The sequence below is a fragment of the Crinia signifera genome, chromosome 5, assembly GCF_055691185.1.
Source record: "Crinia signifera chromosome 5, ASM5569118v1, whole genome shotgun sequence".
Taxonomy (NCBI): domain Eukaryota; kingdom Metazoa; phylum Chordata; class Amphibia; order Anura; family Myobatrachidae; genus Crinia; species Crinia signifera.
In genome coordinates this window covers 107890699-107912486 of record NC_139221.1, presented here as the reverse complement: position 1 = coordinate 107912486, position 21788 = coordinate 107890699, and the positions used below count along the sequence as shown (strand labels likewise).

At 45.0% G+C, this 21788-nt stretch overlaps 1 protein-coding gene across 1 annotated transcript; it reads right to left on the bottom strand.

Annotated features, from left to right (window-relative positions):
* Positions 1 to 8816: 8816 nt before the first annotated feature.
* On the bottom strand, positions 8817 to 16776 carry C5H6orf62 (chromosome 5 C6orf62 homolog). The gene is made up of 5 exons (XM_083187822.1): positions 15281 to 16776; positions 13815 to 13991; positions 13403 to 13525; positions 12655 to 12789; positions 8817 to 10093 (listed from the first exon to the last, which is right to left on the bottom strand). The coding sequence occupies exons 1-5, from the start codon at positions 15407 to 15409 to the stop codon at positions 9968 to 9970; spliced, it is 690 nt and encodes a 229-aa protein (XP_083043948.1). The 5' UTR covers positions 15410 to 16776; the 3' UTR covers positions 8817 to 9967.
* Between the last annotated feature and the right edge of the window lie 5012 nt (positions 16777 to 21788).

The window sequence follows — 21788 nt, the reverse complement described above, 5'->3', positions numbered from 1 at the left end:
CCCAACCTGTTGCGCTTGCGTCTGTGGTGATGATGACAAATTGAGGAATTTCTAGAGATGAGAATCTTTCTTTTAGAAGATTTTCGTTCCACCATCTTAGAGAATCTCTTGCTTCTATTGGAATGGTTATGAAGTAACTTTGCGCTGTTTGATATCTTGCATATTTCAGCAGACTCCACTAAAAAAACTCTCATCCTCCATCTGGCCCAAGGAATAATTTTGATAGCAGATGACATCATTCCCAGAAGACTTACTGCCACCTTTAGCTGAATCTGTTTTCTTGTTTGAACAATATCTATTATTTTTTGTATTTTTACACAACGTTCTTCTGACAGAGCTACTGTGAATTCTGTCGTGTTTATTATTACCCCTAGAAATTGGATAATTTTTGACGGTTGTAGTTGGCTCTTTCTCCAATTTATCAGCCATCCATGATTCTGGAGTATTTCTAATACCATAGCTGTGTCTGCCATTACCGCTTCTCTTGAGGCCCCTAAGATAAGGAGATCGTCGAGATACGCCCACATTTTTATTCCTCTTTTCCTGAGATAAGCAATTAATGTTACTAAAACTTTTGTGAATATTCTTGGTGAAGAAGTGAGGCCGAATGGCAGACAAGTGAACTGATAATGTGTTCCTTTCACACAGAATCTTAGATATTTTCGGTCTGCCTTTTTCACTGGAACATGGAAATATGCATCTTTTAAATCTACTGAGATTAGATAGTCTTCTTTCCTTATTCCTGAAATAATGGAATCTAGAGTTTCCATATAGAATTTTTTCTTTATCATTCTTTCGTTCAACCTTCGTAAGTCTAGTATTGTCCGGAACCCTCTGGATGCCTTTTTCACTGTAAATATTCTTGAATAGAATCCTGTTCTTCTTTCCGAGGTTGGCACTTCTTCCACAGCCCCTGATAGAACCAACTCTTGAACACTTTGACATAATACTGATCTTTCTGTCTTCTGACATGGAAGACTGGATTCTATGAAGGTGTCTCTTTTTGGCTTTCTGGCAAACTCCAATTGGTATCCCCTGGTTACAATTTGTAAGACCCATTTGTCTGTTATAGATTGTTCCCAGATTTCTGAGAACTGAGCGAGTCTTCCTGCCACCGCCACTGTAACCAGAGGATCTAAATAGTCACTGTTTGTGACCGCCTCTTCTGTTGGATTGACGAAAAAATGATCTTGTCGTGCCTGAAGCATATCTGTCCCTATAGGACCGACCAGGACGATAGGATCTTGCCTGTTTGAAAGTCTGTCTAGATGAAAATTCACTGTATCTGCCACGTTTATCCTGGGGTAATCTAACCGATTTTCCCCCTGACATGCGTTGAATCATGGCATTCAATTTAGTGCCAAACAAGCATGATCCCTCAAAAGGTAAATTTGCCAACTTATTTTTGGAGTGTGAGTCCGCTGCCCATGATCTGAGCCATAGCGCTCTTCTTGCTATTACACCGGAAGTAATAGACTTTGCTGAGAAATCTAGTGTATCTAATGACGCCTCACTGATATAATATACTGCCGCCTGAATGGAAGACAAATTTTTTGCAATCTGTTCTCTAGGCACTCTAATCATGTATCTGTTCTTGCAGAGAAGCACACCACAACCGTAATGCTCTAGACACTGAGGCCACCGCCACACCAGATTTTATAGAAACTGCATTAGAAATATGCAACCTTTTAAATGAACTTTCCATTTTGCGATCCATTGGATCTTTAAGGAATGCCCCGTCTTCTATAGGAATAGTGGTTTTTGTGGTTAACTCTGCAACCGTAGCATCCACCATTTTAAAAACTCTTCATCCTTAATAGGATACATTTTATCAACTCTTTTCATATTCCCAATACATTTCTCACCATTCTGCCATTCTTTTGTCAGTATGTCTTTGACTACTTTATGTATTGGAAAGTGTCTGCCTTTTTTATCTCTATCTTCAAAGAGAACATCACTTTCCTCTTTAGCTGTTTCCTTATAATTCAAGGTTTTGTACAGATATTTGAGCACCAAATCTACAATATCCAAATTAAATGTACGGTCATCATCCACCACTTCGCCTGACTCTATAGAAGTGTCTAAGGAATCAGCATTATCTGACAAGTAAGGGTTAAAATTTTCTGAATCCTGATCCAGGCTTGCCTGAGATCTACTTCTTTTTAAAGTGGATAAATAATCCTCTTTGGACATGAAATTCCTTTTGGTACTTGTGGAGTATCACGGCTCCCACGATGGCCATCGTACACCAAAAAATCGAATCGAATGCGATTTTGCACTGAAAAGCATCCAAATGCATTGGAATTAGTATTAAACATGTTTGATTGCCCCCAACTGGCATTTTTGAAGCTCTACCACCCCCACCATCAACGCGAACCCGAAGCGTGGCATGCGTCCTACGACCTTTTCATACCCCCACTACCCACGTCGGCGTGGAGTTGAGAATAGAAAGTGTGGCGAGCGCAGCGAGCCCGAAGCGTGGCGAGGGGACGCGGATACCTTCACAGGTATCCGCGTCCCCTCGCTGTGCTCGCCACACTTTCTATTCTCAACTCCACGCCGACATGGATAGTGGGGGTATGAAAAGGTCGTAGGACGCGTACCGCCACGGGTTCGCGTTGATAGTGAGGGTGGTACAGCCTCAAAAATGCCAGTTGGGGGACATTGAACATGTTTAATAATTCCAATGCATTTGGATGCTTTTCAGTGCAAAATCGTATGCGACACGATTGTCAAAAACGGCAAAAATCTCTCAAAATCGCATGCCACTATATATGGCATGCGATGGGAGCCGTTATACTCCACAAGTACCATCCTTTTCATCCATTCTATTAACTCAGAGTATTGGGCAGGGACATTATGCGTTTCCTGTGCAGGAGTTTTAGATTTAATGCATTGTTCACAAACTGTGGCTCCTATGCATCCCACAAAAGGTTAAATCGCATGATAAACATTGCTTAGATGTGTATTTTTTCTTAGCCGTCCTCTTTTTTGGTGCTGAAGACACACTACAAAAAAGAAAGAAAAGATGCTTACTAACTATTCCCTATTACTAAACTAATAGCCAGTCCTCTATGAGGACTTACCTGGGCAGCGCAATCACAGTATTAGAGGGCTCCTCCATAGTGTCAGCATACACCAATATACAAAGCTTATAATATAGTGGCATAAATACTGCCTTGATTTTGCAGCGTCCAACCAGCCCTTCCGCTAGCAGGAACACACGCCGATGTCGTGGAAGCACGTCATCTCGCCGGACAGCACTAGTAGCCGCCGGGAGCGTGCACGCTGTAACATACCTTCTCCTGCTGAGACGCTATCACTGTCCAGGTATGGAGAGACCTTTACTTGCACACGTCACTGCCACCGGCCCGGACCAAGCGTTGGGATATCGGCACCGCCATCCCACTCTGCTGCCCGGGGGATCAGCCGCATAACCAGCACACCGATCAGGTAATAAAATAAACCTATCTACCTGTACCTTCTCCTAAGGAGACAGGAAAAAGACTCAGGGGGAACAGGGGAGTGAGCAGATATACCATAAGGAGGAGGAGCATGGGGAGGATCCTAGCGTCACGTGGAAAAAACTACCTGTCTACATACTAGGAGATAAGGGATTAACCCATTGTAAGGCTGCCATGAAGTATGAAGGAGAAAAGGCAGGCAATGTCAAAGTACATCACCCTGGACACTGTATAAGTACCATGTTTTCACGCATGGCTCATTGCGCTTGCCATGTTTCGGGCACGCTATTGTCAACCTTTTTCATGTGTGTACCTAGTGCCTGTTGACTAATAGTGATTGACCGAATGACTTTCCACCAAATGACCACATAGCGTTGCGGGACTCCTGACACCTTATACGCTAATCTCACATAAGTGATATCCACAACTAAGCAGTCTGATATCTCCCCTATAGGTACTAATGTGTCTAAGCTCAGTAATAAGTCTGCCGGCAAAGCTGCCTACTTCAGCAATCAAATGTACTGTTGATAACACAAGCACAGCCAACCCTGCATCCCATTGTTTACGTTTTGGCCTCCAGTTTCCTATTACAGTCCTTTAAGATTGTAGGTTCTAGAGGCATATGCCATGCAGACCTCAGAGGTTTATTTTCCTAAAATAAGGTACAATGCTTTAAGAATGTCATACTGGTTACAAGAAAAATCTAGAGAATATGTAGACTTGCGACTGCTTGGCTTTTTGCTAAAGTGTCTTTTATAGCTGAGCTCTACTGAAAAAATTGGTTTGATGGAACCAACATTTTTGTTCTGAGTCTATGCTTAAACTCAGTCTTATAAATAGCATCCATTACCATTTGTACTTAATGGGCCATTAACTTTATTTTCTTCAAAATGTTATTAAAATTTGAACACGGCAAGAATAGGAAACATGGACTATCAATAGTCTGAGTTGTGGTTGGACCTTTTTGTTGCATTTACAAGAAGATACTAATGGTGTCTACACAGTGATTCCCTTGCTATTCGACTTAAGGTTTGATTGCTATGCAATCTTTGTTAACTCTACTAGTAACATACAATTCCTACTATCTGCATTCAATTTTGCATTATATAGTCATTGCTGCACTGTATTTGGCTTTTCAATTTCAGCTGAATGGGAGTGTGCATCGAATCGGGATAGAAAGCTTAAAAAACATGTTCTATCTATCTATCTCTATCTCTATCTAGAGATCCAGATTTGATTTTGACTATATAGTCAAAATCGAATGTCAAATTGTACCATGTGTACACAGCATTACTTTGGTCTACAGCTCCTATTGGACCCCACACATCTGTGGCACATTTTCCTCAATCTGCCACATATCTGTCAGCGATCAGTCAAGGATATTAAACATGGCAGAAACCCCCAATTCCATAAGCCAGGGGAATGGGACATTACCTCCAATATATCAGTGATGTAGGGGGAGACCATAACTCTTCTATATTGTGTACAACTACACAACCACTGCTGATCTCACCCCCTCCCACTGCAGATAAAATCTCAGTTCATCTGCCCTGTACCTGGAGGCTACGGCTGGTGCTTTACATGGGACCAGCTATAGCAACCAGCAGCAGCTCAGGACCTGCCCCCTGACATTCGTGCAACTCCGTTGGCATCTGTGCCTGGCAACTGCACCCTGCTCTGTTATCGCCATCTTGGGGGCCTTGCTACTGCAGTGGCTGAAAATGGCCACTGTAGATTGCCGAGTCCTCCTGCAGTCTACTGGTGGCACTACCAGATATGTTTATTATCAGCTCCCAGTATACCTGCTCCCTATACAGTCATCCACTAGCCGTCCACCGGCCTGGTTCCAGGCTTGGGCCTACCATCCCCCTCCCTAATTTCTCAAGGTCAGAATGAATACTGCATTACTGATATTGCAAGCCTTCTCCAAACCATATCCAATTCATTTCAGTTTGAGTTTCAAACCTAATTTCCTACTAAATCTTGACACCTCTTTCATTTCACTCACATAGCCAACTATCTCAATGTATTTGAGAGTTAGGAGATTTTTGCCTTGCAGGATCAGATATAAACGTTGGCTTTACCCTTCAGTTAGTGGAAAACCCAATACCATGCTAACCGCTTTGCGCTGGCTGAAATTACACATTTAGTCATGCATAGTTAAGGCCCCCATACACTGGGCAATTTACCTGCAACTTGGGCTATTTCGCTGTGATTGCACCAGAGCCTCCAAGTTGCCCCTGTTGCATAACCAGTTGCTTAGATTGCATGTGATATATTAAAGCAGTTTTACAAACCTTAGAGCTCAACCATTCTGTTTACACACTTTAGGAAGTTGGTATTCTTGCTAGTTTGCAACAGCCATTGATGGGCATCTCTAAAACACAAGTTTTTTTTAAAGTCAGTCCTCAGGACCCCACAATGCATGTTTTGTAGGTCTCACAGAATAAAGTAAATTAATTAGCTCCACTTGTGGATATAATAAAGTGTGTCAGTCAGTAATGATTGCACCTGTCAGGTGACCTGGAAAATGTGACCTGTGTGGGGTCCTGAGGACAGTTTGAGAACCACTGCTCTAAAGTTTGAACACATAGTGGTCAATCTTATTAGGTCCCAAGGGTATTAGGTCCTGGTTTCATGCATTTAAATGCAGAAAACAGCACCCAAATTATGCCGATCTCGCACCCTTCGCTGGGCCAGATTTGCTTAAAATTGCTCGCACCCCTATGGAGGCTTTTAACCCCTTCCCGACATTTGACGTACATTTACGTCATGGTCGGGAAGTACTTCCCGACACATGGCATAAATGTACGTCATGGTTTCTAACTGTCACTGCGTCTAGAGACGCAGTGACAGTTAGGTGATGTCTGCTGTCCCTGACAGCAGACATCCCCCCTCGTCGCCCAGGGGGGGCAGGGGTGCCCCCCCCGGTCGGCGATCGCTGTGATTGGCTGTTCAAATCTGAACAGTCAATCACAGCGTTTCCTGTGTTACCGGCGGCTAAGCCGCTCGGTAACACAGAAAACGGTGGTGATCGGTGCAGCACCGATCACCACCGAGCGGCAGCACCCCCCTCCCACCCGCCGGGCACTCACCCGGCAGCAGCAGCAGCTCCAGCGGCTCAACCGCTACGTCCGGAGCACACGCTGCGCTCCCCTCCTCCCCCCCGCAGCAGCATCATGCTGCTGCTGGAAAAGTTAAAAATAAAATAAAAAAATGTGCAAATGTGTGTATATACATATACACACACGTGTGTGTGTGTGTGTGTGCGTGTGTGCGTGTGCGTGTGTGCGCGTGCGTGCGCGTGCGTGTGCGTGCGTGCGCGTGCGTGTGCGTATACCGCAACGATCGCCAGCCCCCCCCCCCCCCCCCCTCCCACCCGGCAGCCCCCCTCCCTCCCTCCCACCCACCCGGCTGCCGCAGCGCCAGCACCCCTCCCACCCCCCCGCCAGCCGCAGCGCCAGCCCCCCTCCCAAAGCTGGTGACCAAAATGGGGTCACTTGTGGGGGGGTTCCACTGTATTGGTGCTTCGGGGGTCTTGCTAATGCGACATAGCACCCACCATTCATTCCGCCACCAAAAATCACTCCTTCCCTTCTGAGTCCTGCCATGCACCCAACTGGTATTTTTTGGTCACACGTGAGGCATTGCCGTACTCGGGAGAAATTGGGGCACAGATTTTGGGGTGCTTTGTCTCCTTCATTCCTTGTGAAAATAAAAAATTTTGAGCCAGAACTGCATTTTTGTGTAAAAAATTACATTTTTTTACACAAAAATGCAGATCTGGCTCAAAATTTTTCATTTTCACAAGGAATGAAGGAGACAAAGCACCCCAAAATCTGTGCCCCAATTTCTCCCGAGTACGGCAATGCCTCACGTGTGACCAAAAAATACCAGTTGGGTGCATGGCAGGACTCAGAAGGGAAGGAGTGATTTTTGGATTTTGCAGCACAGATTCTGGTTGAATGACCCCCGAAACACCCATACAGTGGAACCCCCCCACAAGTGACCCCATTTTGCAAACTACACCCTTCAGGGAATTCATCAAGGGGTATAGTGTACATTTCAAACCCCCAGGGGTTTCACCAATTTTGATACAACTGAGCTGTGAAAATGAAAATTTTTTTTTTTTCATTTTCACTGCCCAGTTGTACCACAATTGGTGAAACCCCTGGGGGTTTGAAATGTACACTATACCCCTAGATGAATTCCCTGAAGGGTGTAGTTTGCAAAATGGGGTCACTTGTGGGGGGGTACCTAACTTTTAGCATCTTATGGTGCCTAGAAACCTACATGGTTCCTAAAAAATAATCTCATAAAAAGGAGGCTCCAAAATCAAGTAGGTGCTCCTTCTATTATGAAGCCTGTGGTTTGGTCACCGTGCACACTAGGGCCACATATAGGATATTTATGAAAACCAAAGAATTGGGGGAATCAATTTTTAGTCACATTTCTCTAGTAAAATGTACTGTGTTCCTTAGAAAAATGTATTAAATTTGCAAATCTGCAAAAAAAAATGAAATTTTGAAATTTCACCTACACTTTGTTTTAATTCCTGTGAAACACCTAAAGGGTTAACAAACTTCCAAAATGCTGTTTTGAATACTGTGAGGGGTGCAGTTTTTGAAATGGCATCATTTATGGGGGTGTCTCACATACAAGTCCCTCAAAGTCACATCAGAACTGAACTGGTCCCTAAAAAAATCAGTGTTTGAAATTTTCTTGAAAATTTGAGAATTTGCTATTCATATTTGAAGCCTCCTAGTGTCCAAAAAAATTAAAAGGAAGTTGAAATAATGATGGCAACATAAAGTAGACATATGGTCTATGTTAGTTATTAACTATTTTGAGTGGTATGATTATTTGTCTCACAAGCAGAAAATTTAACATTTTGCAAATCGCTAAATTTTCCATTTTTTCACGACATTTTGGTATTTTTCACAAAAAAACACAGACTGTATCGACCCAAATTTACCACTAATTTGAAGTACAATGTGTCACGAAAAAACAATCTCAAAATCACTGGGATAAGTAAAAGCAAAAAAAAGTTATCCCCACTTAAGTGAGACATGTCAGATTTGAAAAAAATGGCTCTGTCAGGAACGCAAAAACTAGCTCTGTCAGGAAGGGGTTAAGCAAATTCAGCCAGCCGTAAAGATTCGCACTCTGGAATCATCCCCGTGGAATAGGATCCCTTTGTTGGTGTTTAGAGTTTCATCACAATACTATTTAGTGTAAATGCAGCCATTCAGTAACTATTAATATTAAACACATTGATTTACACAAATACTTATAGCAGAAATAAAAACTTCATTTATTTCAGCATTGCAGAAATTAGACTACAACTGAACATTCAGATTTAATCTCATTTAATTTTAAATTTTCCAATGTAATCCAATTTCAAACAAAAGCTAGATACAAATTGAAACCAGGTATGCACTAGTATTAGCCAACAGGATCAGGCATATACAAGTCTAATCAAAAAGGTATTGTAACCTTTTAAGCAAAGCGGTCTCTCAAAATACAGTAGTCAACCTTATTTTCATTGCACAAAATAAAAATTCCTCTGATCTAACTTTGCACATTTGTCAACTTTCATTTACAGTTTGCAACTGCTTTATAACTTAGTTTCTAGAACCCGCCAGGAGTTCATAGATGTATTACTTTATTTCAGAACAAAGTAATAACTGCAAAAATCACCAGCAGGTTTCTGTCTCAGTCCCTCTATCTATAAAGATATGGTTTCCACAGTGCCCAAGTACTTGACTTCTAATATAGCTCCTGCAGTCTGCTAGGCTATATTAATGTCAATGCATCCACAATGGGAAATGCAGATCGGTATGCAGCAACTGGGAGAAGAGATCAAATTTATAAGTGCCTGTACACTTTCTCATCCCTGCAAAAATGAACTAAGATATGAAAGCAAATGCTGAATAAACAGGATTTATTTTCCTATATCTGTCCAAAACCAGCCTTCATTTTACTGCAACAAATCCTTGCTTCTTTGAAGCCATTCAGATAGTGCTTTCATAGTTTGGTAAAAGCAGTGAAGCTCCTATACCTGTTACATTCATGCTTCAGCCTCAAAATTTTAGACTAACTCTCTAAAAACTTTGTTAAGGGACGTGACCAGTGCAAATGGGAAGACCACCAAAACAAATAATACCTTGTGCTTACTGATATACATTTGATTCAGTGCGCCACAGTCCCATTATTTCACATTTTACGAGACTAAAGCAAAAGATGTTGCGGAACATCATTTCTTTTTCACAAGGTCCATGCAGAAAAAAAAAAAAAATTTAAAAAAAAAAAAAAAGTCCAGATACATAGTAATGGAAAATTAAATGGAAAAGAAACAAAATTAAAAGAAAAAAAAATCCAGCATGAAGGTTCACAACATACAAGTGTTCTGAGCATGAGTCCATATTCTTCTGGAATCTGGAGAAGAAAAAAAATAAAATTGCCACTAATATCTGATCTTCCCAGTTTGACTGGCCACCATCTTATTCGGGCATGTAAGGGTGGAGGTGATCCTCAATGGTGCCAACCGCCCAGTGGGTGAGCTGTTCCTGTGGCAGGTAGAGGCAGATGCTGCATAACTTGAGGATTGTGGCTTTGCTTTTAGGAGTCTAAAGACAGATCAAAGTTAAATCAGTGTTCATTTTAAGTCATATTCAACTAAATGAAACAAAGTAAGATAAGACGTGTGCATGGAAGCACTGTTTGGGTATATTTCTACTACAATAGCTGGTTGATTAACGGCAGCAAAGTAAAAAACAAGCAGACAGGAATAAACACACTGATATATTTGCCCGTTTTCTAATGGTCCATAGTGTTCCCCCTATGAATTTTTTGGGGCAGGGCGCCGCTGCATGGGGGCAGGCAATGGGGGCGAACTGGGCCCGCCGATGTCAACGTTGTAGGCGGTCCCGGGCCGCCGACGTCACTAAAGGAGGCGTGCCCGGGCTTCCTCCGTTGTACAAGGGGGCGGACCTGGCCCCGCCGAAGTCAGTGAGCTGCCGGGGAAGCCTAGCACCGCCGAGATTGCGGTGCCTGGAGCTTCCCCGGGCACACCATTAAGTCAGGCAGCAGGCTGTTTTAGCGAGGCGCTGCTGGAGGGGCAGGGCGCATTTTGCCCTTTAGAAGTTGGGCAGGGCGCAGCGCCCCGCTAAAAACAGCCTAGCGGGAACACTAGTCCATACACACTAGGCGATTACGCATAGCCATCCTCAAGGCCGCTCATCTGCTGTAATACCAGCAGATGAGCACCTTTCCCGGCGATGCAGGAGCACGCATCACCGGGCCAACTTTGCGTTTTAAGCGGCTTTCAGCTCAAAATCGCCCAGTGTATATGGGCCTTAAGTGATCTCTCTGTCCCGTGCACCTAGTGTGCAAACAATCGAGTTAGATTGCTTAGCAGGGTATTCATTTTTTTGCCTAGCACAAACCTCAACTTGTGTGTGGGCCTATAACCTTGATGTTAAGGGAACAACAGAGTAAAGTAGTGTACAGCCAGGGCCATGCAGTGTATAAAAACTTCTCATTAAATACAAGTCACACACAACATTTCTACTTCATGTAGATGAATTATGTGACCACTTATGGCAAGTTTTATGTAGTTCAGAGTATCCCAACCTTCCCCATTACAGTCTGAATGATATCCATGCCCGGATAGAGATGGTTAAATCAAATTGGCTGAGGTACTAATTAAGTCACCCGTGTACATGCATAGATATCCCTAAAACCTTTGCTGTAATGGTGGTGTTCAGGAAACCCTGATGTAGTTCTAAGAAGTTGTGGATAAAATAATGTGGAATTCAGAAGTCAGTGGTAACCTCTGCAGACTGTTAAAGGATCAAAGTTTTTACAGGTTAGATCAGGGCTTGAAAAGTTTCTTTAAAATCTGGGAGCCAGGATGAAAGTGTAGGAACAAGACAAACTAAAGATAGGAACAGTGCGTGTCCGAAGCCACGCACCAAAAATGTACAATGTAATGCCTATTACATGTACACACACCCATTACATATTATACTATGTGCCATTATGCCACACACTATAATACCCATTACATATGCCATAAAGCCCATTATATATACACACACCACACACTGTAATGCCCATTAAATATTTTACCAAACACCATAATGCCCAGTACACATTATGCCACACACTAATACCCATTACATATACCACACGCCATAATGCCTATTACATATTACGTCACATAAGGTACGCTTACCTACATGCTCTTTGCCAGGAGTTACATGCTCAGCCAGGGGTAAATGCTTGTTGCCAGGGCTAATGCTCATTATCATGGGGTTATCCTGGTTTGCCAGGGGTTAATGCACGTTGCTATCCTGGTCTGCAAGGGGTAATGCTTGTTATATCATGGTCAGCCAGGGGTTAATGAGTGTTAACCTGGTCTGTCAGCTAAATGGCAGCTCCTACCATCCGTGGTAACAGCAGCAGCCGCCCGGCAGACAGGTTGACGACTGCCCTGCCCTCCCTGCAAGCTCACCCAGCCACAACCAGATTCTGCTCACCCCCCCCAAAAAAAGAGAATATGCCAGGAGTCAAAATCTGGTCGGCGTGGTAACCTGGCTCCTGGGGTTTGTCAAACCCTACAGTTTTTCCAGTCATGTCGTCAGGCCAGTCTTTACCCGAAAAAGTGGTTGGGCTTGCTCCAGTAATGTTAAGAACTTACAATGATATGGTGGTGTGTATCCCTATCTAAACCAGGAAGTTAATCTGAATAGCTTTCCTGGCATGTCAAAGGACATGCCAGAAGATGGTAATATTCGGTTGGAAACATCCATATAGAAGACCAGTCTGCTGTTTTCTTCCTTTGAAATGGCATCATTTATCTCATTTACATAGGAATTGAGTAATCTAGGAACAGAGGGGTAGATTTAATAAGATTGGTGAAGTGATAAAGTGTCTGGTTTTTATCACCGGCCAATCACCTCCTACCTGTCATTTTTCAAACCGAGCCTGTAACTTCAAAGTTAGGAGCTGATTGGCCGGTGACAAAAAACAGACACTATCACTTCACCAAGCTCAATAAATTTGCCCCAGAATTCTTTCCTTAGCAAAAAGTAAAGCCATTATGGATTATAATACAATATTCAGAGAAGGGAAAAAAAAAAAAAAAAAAAAAAACACACACCTTCCTTTACACACAGTTCATTACCTGCAAGTGCTGTCTATCAATGAAGAGGAACACTGACTGGCTTGGATTGTTCAGAACAATTCCAGTCTTGTCATTACGGCTAAGTACATGCAGAAGATGTTTTTCATAATCACCATGATGAAATTCAAACTTGGCCTAAATAAAAGAAAAAGCTTAGCAATTATGTAACTATTTTTACTAGTCAATGGTTGTAATCATCCATCAGGTGCTCATATTACACTTCCCAGACTAAACCATCATAGATAAAGTACAATACAACCATCAGGAGTAGGGTGGCCAATCCCAGGATTTGGCCCCAAATTGTCCAGGATATCAATAGCGGGATAAATGCCAGGCAGCATCTGAGCACCCGCTCAGATGCTTTCCAGCTGTTCCCGTCATGCTGCTGGAATCCTCCCACCGCCCGTTCCAGACTCCATGTTTTTCTTTTAGGAATGCCAATGCTGGAAATCCCAGAATAGAGCATTTTTCAATACCAATCCCCGGGATTGTAAAAATAACCCAGGATTGGCAACCCTAATCAGGAGAGATCTATAAAGCATAATGACTTTGTTGTAAGAGGCTTTCTTGTATAAAAGGACAATATAAACAAGTGTAAATGAGCACCATGGCATTACAAATACATTTGGTTGCAATTGTGGACACTAATTGTTAGTTTTTGACTTAAGCCTATTAGTAAAGTTACACAGGTTCTACATTTAAAGTATAGATTTTGCCTTTGCGGTAACAACCTCTTTATGGCACTTACCAGAACAGGCCTATAGGGCTCATCTGATCCCTTCCATCTTGAAAACAGAAGACAGACAATCTTCTCTATATCATTCCGAGGCCAAAGTATAAAGTCCATCTCTTGAGTGCACCCAATTACATCCTATAAAAATATAGATATCATGAAGTTTACCATGATGATAAAGTATATGTGGTATAATCAGTGCAATACATCTGATACTGTACATTACAAAATAAACTAATGGTGACTGGATATTAAATGCTGAACTACTGACTATACAGTCATAAAATTGAAAACCATACTACTGAGAAATCCATTACAAATTAATCGGTCAAAGAAATTGACCACATACCATCGTACCAAGTGGAACAATTTCATACTAGACCTGTGAACACTGAACAAAGTACTGTAAATAAAGATATGATTTTACCCTGCGCATGGACTGATAGCGAGGTGCGTGAAGCTGTACTACATCCTTCTGCAGAAGCTCAAGGGAACTTTCCAAAGAATAGCTGGAATCCCGCACACCTTTCAGAATATTTTCCTCATAATTATTAGTCATAACCGGTATAACATCAGCCACTTCAAAGAGAGCCGACTTCTTTTTCTGAAGGGGAAAAAAAAAAAAAAAAAAAAAAAAGTTATATGAAATAAGTAGCTTCAGATTTGAAATCCAATTGCATTTCTGTACAGTGATCTATTTCCATAGATAAATCAAGAAAGAAAAAAAAAGAAAAATAATTTCATGCAGTTCAGACCACTACCCCAGCAGCCAATTTTCCCTGCAGCCACTGGATAGCGATCCACACAGCCAACATATAGAAGCCATCCAAAACATGCATGTAAATTATGCAAGCTGTCAAGGAAGAAGTGACAACTACAGGTGCACAAAGTCCCATAAGGGAGGGGGGTATTCAATCCCAGCCACTTTTTTCACCAGACTAAAATTGCTGCTGCTTCGGACATTAAATAGGTCGAACGTCACACAACCTATTCAATTTGGACTCCATTCCGCCAGTCAGGAAGTCCAGGCATCGGTGGAAACTGTCATAGATTTGACAATCCAGCCGCCATTTATGACAATACAGATTTCCCTCCTAAATCTCTAGTGCAATAACGGGACATGTTATCAAGCCTTCTAACCAGGGGAGAAGCAAACAGGGTCCCATTAGCAATGCATTAGTCTACAAAATGATAAGTAAAAGTTTCATTCCTATGGGCTAATTGACAATTTTAATAAAGAGACTTGATACAAATTCCTCTAAACTTAATACAGTACTATTGCACCAAAATAAAAGCGGTAAAGAGATAAGTTCTATTACAGATATTGGCAATGCACCCAGTAGTTTAACCTGGGTTATGCTGCTAAATGTGGAGAAACAAGTAGAGAGCACCAGTAACAGTCATACCCAATCGGAGCAACAATTGTATGGCAATCGGGCAACTCTCCCCACCCCATAAAAGTGTAATCACCCGTTTACTCAGTCCATACCAAAATGACCCTTAATAGTCATGTGCTACATCCTAAAGCTAGGTACACACCTACAGAGATGTCAAATCTGTCTGGTGGTGATCAAAATACCTACATCTGGTAATGTGTAGGAACATATGACAAACTATTCACTCCCAATCGCTGTAAAAAGGGACAAAAACTAGTGTGTGGATAAGTGTTAATCAAATAAATCTAAACGATTTGTCTGAATGATTATCGTCTGAGAATTGAGTACTTGCTCCCAAACACTGAAAAACATTCTCCCATACTTTTCCAGGATTTGTGTTCGCAGATTGAACATCTTTACATGTGTACCAGCTTTAGTTGCATCAACTAAAGAGTCAGAAGTAGAGTAACCAGGTAGCATACAGATTCAGGTTATAGGCCATTGCATGTTTTATTACCTTATCTTTAAACACAAAAGCGATGTACATCTTGAAGTCAAACTGGTCAGCTAGCGACTCTCTCTTCTTCCTTAGCTGAGAGCGCAGTCTGTTCAAAGCCTGCTTCTTACGAGAGTTTGGGTCCCCCATGTTTGCAATTCAGCCGCTATTGCCTATGTAACCTGTGTACTTGCCACTAATTGCGGGTAATTTTTATGTGCAGGTAGGACACCAGTTCAACAGAAAGTAGACATGTTACCTCCTTTAAATTACTTAATTAGGTCAATGCAACCTAAATCACTACTTAGGCAACGCGTGACAGGGCCATAGCACTACCAGGGTCAAGAAATGTAAAGGCTGTACAGCCATGACAATGTGGTATTTTCTGATGAAACTAAATGAGGCATCATACACACATATATGAACAGATAACCAAAAACATGTTAAAACAGTAGGGGCACGGTGGTGAAAAAATAAAGATGTTTCTTGCTTTCAGCCTGTACCATAAAATCAAAAGCCATCCTGCCTAGGCATGTTACTGCAGCCTCCCTGTTTAGGTGGAGGAGAGAGATGGAGCGGCCAGCCCCAGGACTGCCCTATACATATTGAAGAGAGATGATGATGTCGCTGCTGCTGCACCTCAGGAGCGCCCTGTCCTTCCCCTAAACTGCGGACACTCGCTGCTAGTATTTCTCCCTGTGACAGCAGCTTGGGGTGGGCTGCTCACAGCACAGGTTGAGTCGCCCCAAGGTAGCGGCCTTAGGGGCAGAGAGGAAGCCCGTGTGCGAGTCCAGCGGACACCCCCCGGGGAGGGAGACCATGGTGCCGAGGCAGGGGGATACCAGGAGAGGGGGGAAAGGGCACCTGTGCTCGCTGATCTGGTCACCGATCTATTCTTCTCAGGCTTCCCTAACTACAGGCTCAGCGATAAGTGACTGGGGCGGTCATGTCGCGATAAGAGGCGACAAGAAGAAACGAACAGGGTGTATGGCTGGGGGGAGGGGGATCGCTATGGTGTCCTAGCCGCGCCGGCTACCGGTCCTGCTCATCGCTATGTGGCGGCTGCTGCTGCTGGGCTCAGCGGTCTCTGCTGGGGGAAGGCTGGCGGCGGTGAGGGCGGGAGCTCCGGCTGGATCCATGTCAAGAGAACACCAGGGACCCCAGCGGAGCCCTCTGCTTGTGAGCGGCAGTGCTCAGCGGGCTGCGCACCCTACTCCACCCCGACCCACCCATAGTCCGGACCGGAGGTCGCGCTGGGAGAGGGGAAGGAGGCGGCTGCGAGAGGGAGGAGCGGGCGAGGGCCTCGGTGCCACGCAGTGCTCTCAACCTGAGGGAGGCGATGGAGCTAGCGGGGACCCCTAGCCCGTGTCGGTGGTGGTACACAGGGAGGGCGGCGCAGACGCACACAGCCGGAACAGCGGGTCCAGCGTCCGCACAGCCCGGAGACAACAGAACAGAAGCAGGCAGTCAGCAACGCGCACACACAAGGATAAGATGGCCGCCACTGCGTCACCGCCTGGCTGCTCCCGCCCAGAGCCCTCCGGGGCAAACCATTACCGGGCAGGGGCCCAGGGGTGGTGAACATCAGATAATGTAGTCCCGAGTGTGTGTTTGTGTGTGTGTACCCTCACACCGTATCGCAGTGCTCCATAGCATTGGGGTGTAATGTCTGCCATAGGATCGCCAAGTCACACTCTGCGGCAGTTCAGGCGCTGGCTGCTAATCCCCCCCCCACACACACCGTGTGGAAGCGTCCACTGTGCCCCCCCTCAGGAGGAAGAGCGCTGGGCCGGGCAATGTAGAGCGAACACACGGGGGTGACGTCAATTCACATGACGTCTCGTGCAATCTCCTTAGCTGTGTGTCTCATCACTAAACTAAACTTTATTGAGATGAAAAAGGAAAGGAAAAGACACATAGCAGCGTCTGCTGAATGTCGCCAGGGGAGTCTGCACTGCTATGTACCGTAACCTCGCCGACATGAAATCCCTGGAAATGTCACTTTTCTTAAGTACACTAATGCTGTGTACACACGGCACAATCCAGCATGAGATTTGACTATATAGTCAAAATCGTATGCAGATCGCACAGGTTTTTTCACCTTGCAATCCCATACCCTCCAACATCTGAGGGGAAGAATTCGGTACACAATATGAAAGGGGGCGTGGTCACTGGAAAAGGGGGCGTGGCAAAGCCTACTTTCCAATCCTTCAATGGTAAAGTTTTTGCAGCCTGGCCAAGCACCTGACCCGTCACCCTACCCCCCGGCCCAGAAAATGATGCAGCTGAGCGCATGTCACATGGTGGCTTGATGGGCTGCTGGCATATTAAATAAGTATATTTAATATACTTATTTAATAAATAAGTATATTAATATACTTATTTAAATATGCCAGCAGCCCATCAAGCCACCATGTGACATGAGTTGCAGGCAAACAGGTGCGTCACACGATGCTGGATTTAGTCAAAGTGCAGCCCTGGCTAAACCAACTTGCCCTGCACTGGATCTGATGTGCTGTGCTGACAAGACAACTGTGGCAGGCTCCGGATGGTCCGCTGCGAAGATGACATCATCATGAGCGCCGGGGCTGGCCTGGCACCTCTCTCCCTCACAGAGGTTCGAGGCTTCGCACCCTCAGTTTCTCCGTCAGTGAGGGTTGAGACTGAGACGTCTTTTCCCGTGAGTGCGCACGGTGCGCGGTCCCGGCATTTGACATCATGACACATGGGACCGGCCCTGCAATACACTCATCGGAATGGAAGAGGCCAAGGGGGGAGATCCGCAGTGCATGGAGCGGGGACCGGGAACGCTCAGCCCGGAGCAGAAATTATTTTGCGGCGCAAAGTCAGTGTGAGTGTCAAAAATCGGTACATTCGGTACAAACTGAATTTGCCGGTACAGACTGTTAAAAAACGGTACTGTACCGGCAAATTCGGTACAGTTGGAGGGTATGCAATCCCAATGCGCTCTCCCATCACAGCACAAATTAAAACCCAGATAGACAGGGCAGCAAAGACTATATAGTGCAAATCTAAAGCTGATTGTATGTAAAAAGTAATGGTGTGTACACACGGAGGCGATATGCCATGCTACGCGAGTCCCGATGCGATCAGATCGCATGGGGACTCGCATCGCACGGCATGATAGAGTGGCACAAATTAGACTATATAGTGCAGATCTGCACTATATAGTCTTGCCTGCCCTCTATTTCACTGCCGATTTGCGCTCACACGGGAGAGCGCACCGGGCTCGCAAGCAATAAAAAAGCATGCGATCAGCATGCGATATGGCTTTTGATGTTCATATCGGCAACATCGGAAGCCATATCTTACCGTCTGTACACACCATAACTCGAATAGCAAGGTAATCTCACCGTGTTTACACACCATAAGTTTTTAGTTGTAGTGCTGCAAGTACTATTGCTGTTATCATTATTCTTTATATGACACCAGGGCATACTTGCCTACTTTTGAGGGTAGTGTCTAGATCCCCTTCAGTTTTGACAATTTTCCCATCATGCCCTGGGTCCACGTATACCTGGAGGGGGAATATAAATCTGTGGCGAAGGCATCTAACAACTTCCGCCCTCACTGAACATCACATCCTGTAATCAAAAATGAAGGGGATCTAGTCTCTACCTACTTTTGAGGCTGCCTACCGCCCCCCTCCTGCGGACCCGTGAATTCCGGCATTTCTTCGCAGGGGTACTGGGCTTTGGCGGGCATGCAGAAGATTTGACCACCTTCCCATACTTCCCAACATGACCCATGCCAGGAGGTACACAATGCTCTGCTTCTGGACTTTTTCCTCTTAAAGTATGATTGCCATCACCTGTGGTGAAACACCTTTCTTATTAGTAAACCTGTTCAACACAGGTGATGGCAACCATACATTAAGAGGAAAAGTCCAGAAGCAGAGCATTGTGTCCCTCCTAGCATGGGTCATTTTGGAAGGTATGTCTTCCCGGGGGCCGGGAGGGGGACCTGATTTTCTGGAGACTCCCGGCCCATCCGGGAGGGTAGGCAAGTATGCACCAGAGGTGTAACTAAAGTGGGTGTGGATCATTAGGTCACCAGCATGTTGGTCGACATGCATTTAGGTCGACATGAGTCTAGGTTGACAGGGTCATTAGGTCGACAGTCAAAAGGTTGACATGGGGTTTTTTGAAAAAAATTGTCCAGAATGTCGACACTGAGACCACCATGTCCCCTTGCATGGCTAGCAGTGTTTGCCATGCTTCGTGCACACTATTTTATTCTTCTACCACACCCTAGTGCAGGCATTCCCAACCACGGTCCTCAAGGCACACTATGGCTGGTTTCACACACTCCGGCTGCTGCCGGACGGTGAAATCCCGCACGGCCAGGGAGCCGTGCCACACACACTAATTTATAATGGAAGGGATGGCCACAGCCCGGCAGCCGTCCCTTCCAGTGGTGGGATCCGGCTGCAGCCGTGCGGCCGGGCCGTGGCCGTCCCGTGTGAATGGACACAATAGTGTCCATTCACAACTAGTGTGTGCGGCACGGCTCCCTGGCCGTGCGGGATTTCACCGTCCGGCAGGAGCCGGAGTGTGTGAAACCAGCCTATGGGCTATTTCACACGCTCCGGCTCCTGCCGGACATCGAAATCCCACACGGCCAGGAAGCTGTGCCGCGCACAGTAGTGTACAATGGAGGGGATGGCCAAAACCCGGCGGCCGGGCCGTGGCCGTCCCGTGTGAATGGACACATTTGTGTCCATTACTAACTACGGTGTGCGGCACGGCTTCCTGGCCGTGTGGGATTTTGCCGTCAGACAGGAGCCGGAGCATGTGAAATAGCCCCAACAGTACAGGTTTTAGTGATATCCAGGCTTGAGCACAGGTGACTTAATTAGTATCTGAGTGATTCTGATTAATCCATCTGTGCTGAAGCCCCCCCCCCCCCCCCCCCACACACATATTTACAGTTATATACATAGATGTTAGATCAGGCACCTGGGGCAACAGAATAACATATATAATTGTCATCTTAAGTTAAGGGACTGATGGGCAATCATTAACTTAAAATGTATAATTAATTTAAGTGTATCCAGTATGAGCTGACTGTGAGACACTGCTGCGACCAGCGACTGGCGACTCCGAATCCAGCCACAGACGTGGCTCTGCTGCACCACTTCCAGGGTCCAGATATCTCAACGGCGCACAGAAGGAGGAGGAAAGGCTCCAGCGCTGACAAGCCGCGGCACCCGGAAGTGACGTGGCAACAGCGTGTGTGCGTTCTACTGCAGGTGGAACGCATGCTGACGGGTGATGTTTTATCATTAAGCTGGCTGCCATGATTGGACCGCTGCCCTGATTGGACCTCAAGAGATGGGGAACGGGTGCTGCTGCATTGCTAGACTCCCGATCCGACCAGAATTCCCGATCTGACCGCAAATCATCAGAAATCGGTACATTTGGTATATTTCTTTTAAGCCGGTACAGACAGTTAAAAAACGGTACTGTACCAGCTAAATCAGTACACTTGGAGCGTATGTTAGAAACTGTAAATAAATAAAATAAAGGCACTCACCTACAGTATCTTCACCTGATGTCACAACCAAACAACCTGCTGCAGCTTTTACCCATTCCTGGATACACCTTCTTGGGTTCACACATTTTTAGGGGGTTATTTAATTTATTTAGGCAAATTCGACAACAGCTATTCAATCTGTGACTATTGGAAACATTCCAAAAGTCTGAAAACACGTCGATTGGCAAAAAACTTGTCGATCTACGTGTTGTAAGACAGTGGCAGGGAAAGTCATAGACGGCAGGTACCTTTCCCCTAGAATCCTGTCTTATGGCATATAGACTGCAGGCTATTTCAATCTGTGTGGTAAGCTCCGGCTTACAAAGGGTGTTCTGTCCTGGGCTGGTAATCAGGAGAGCACCTGATTCTTTAAAAAGGAGTCAGCCCTTTCCATAGAGCTCTCTCTCTCTCCCTGGGTGTTGGAGGCAGTAAGCTGCTGCTAGAGAGAGACAAGGCTGTAAGTACTGCATTACTTGATCTATATCTGCTGTGTGTGTCCAGTGTCACATAGTGTGGCCCTGGTATAGAGAGGGACGTTTATTCTGTTTAGTTAGAGCTCAGACGAGCAGGTTTTATTTTCTGTTTTGCCTGAAGTGTAAAGGCTGTTTTTTTTAGTTTCTTGCTCTGAGTGCTGCAATAAACTCAGGCAAGCCCTGTTTTGGACCCAAGCCGTGATGTCACTGTCTAAGTCTGTGCCAAATCCTCACCTGTGCCTACCCGTTTGATGCTAAAACCCCACATATGGTGGAGAATGCGAGCAAGCATCTCACTTAACCCCTTCCCGACATTTGACGTACATTTACGTCATGGTCGGGAAGCACTTCCCGACACATGGCGTAAATGTACGTCATGGCATTTAACTGTCACCGCGTCTATAGACGCGGTGACAGTTTCAACATGTCTGCTGTCCCTGACAGCAGACATGTCCGTGCATGCCCAGGGGGGGCTGCGATGCCGCCCCCCCGTCGGCGAT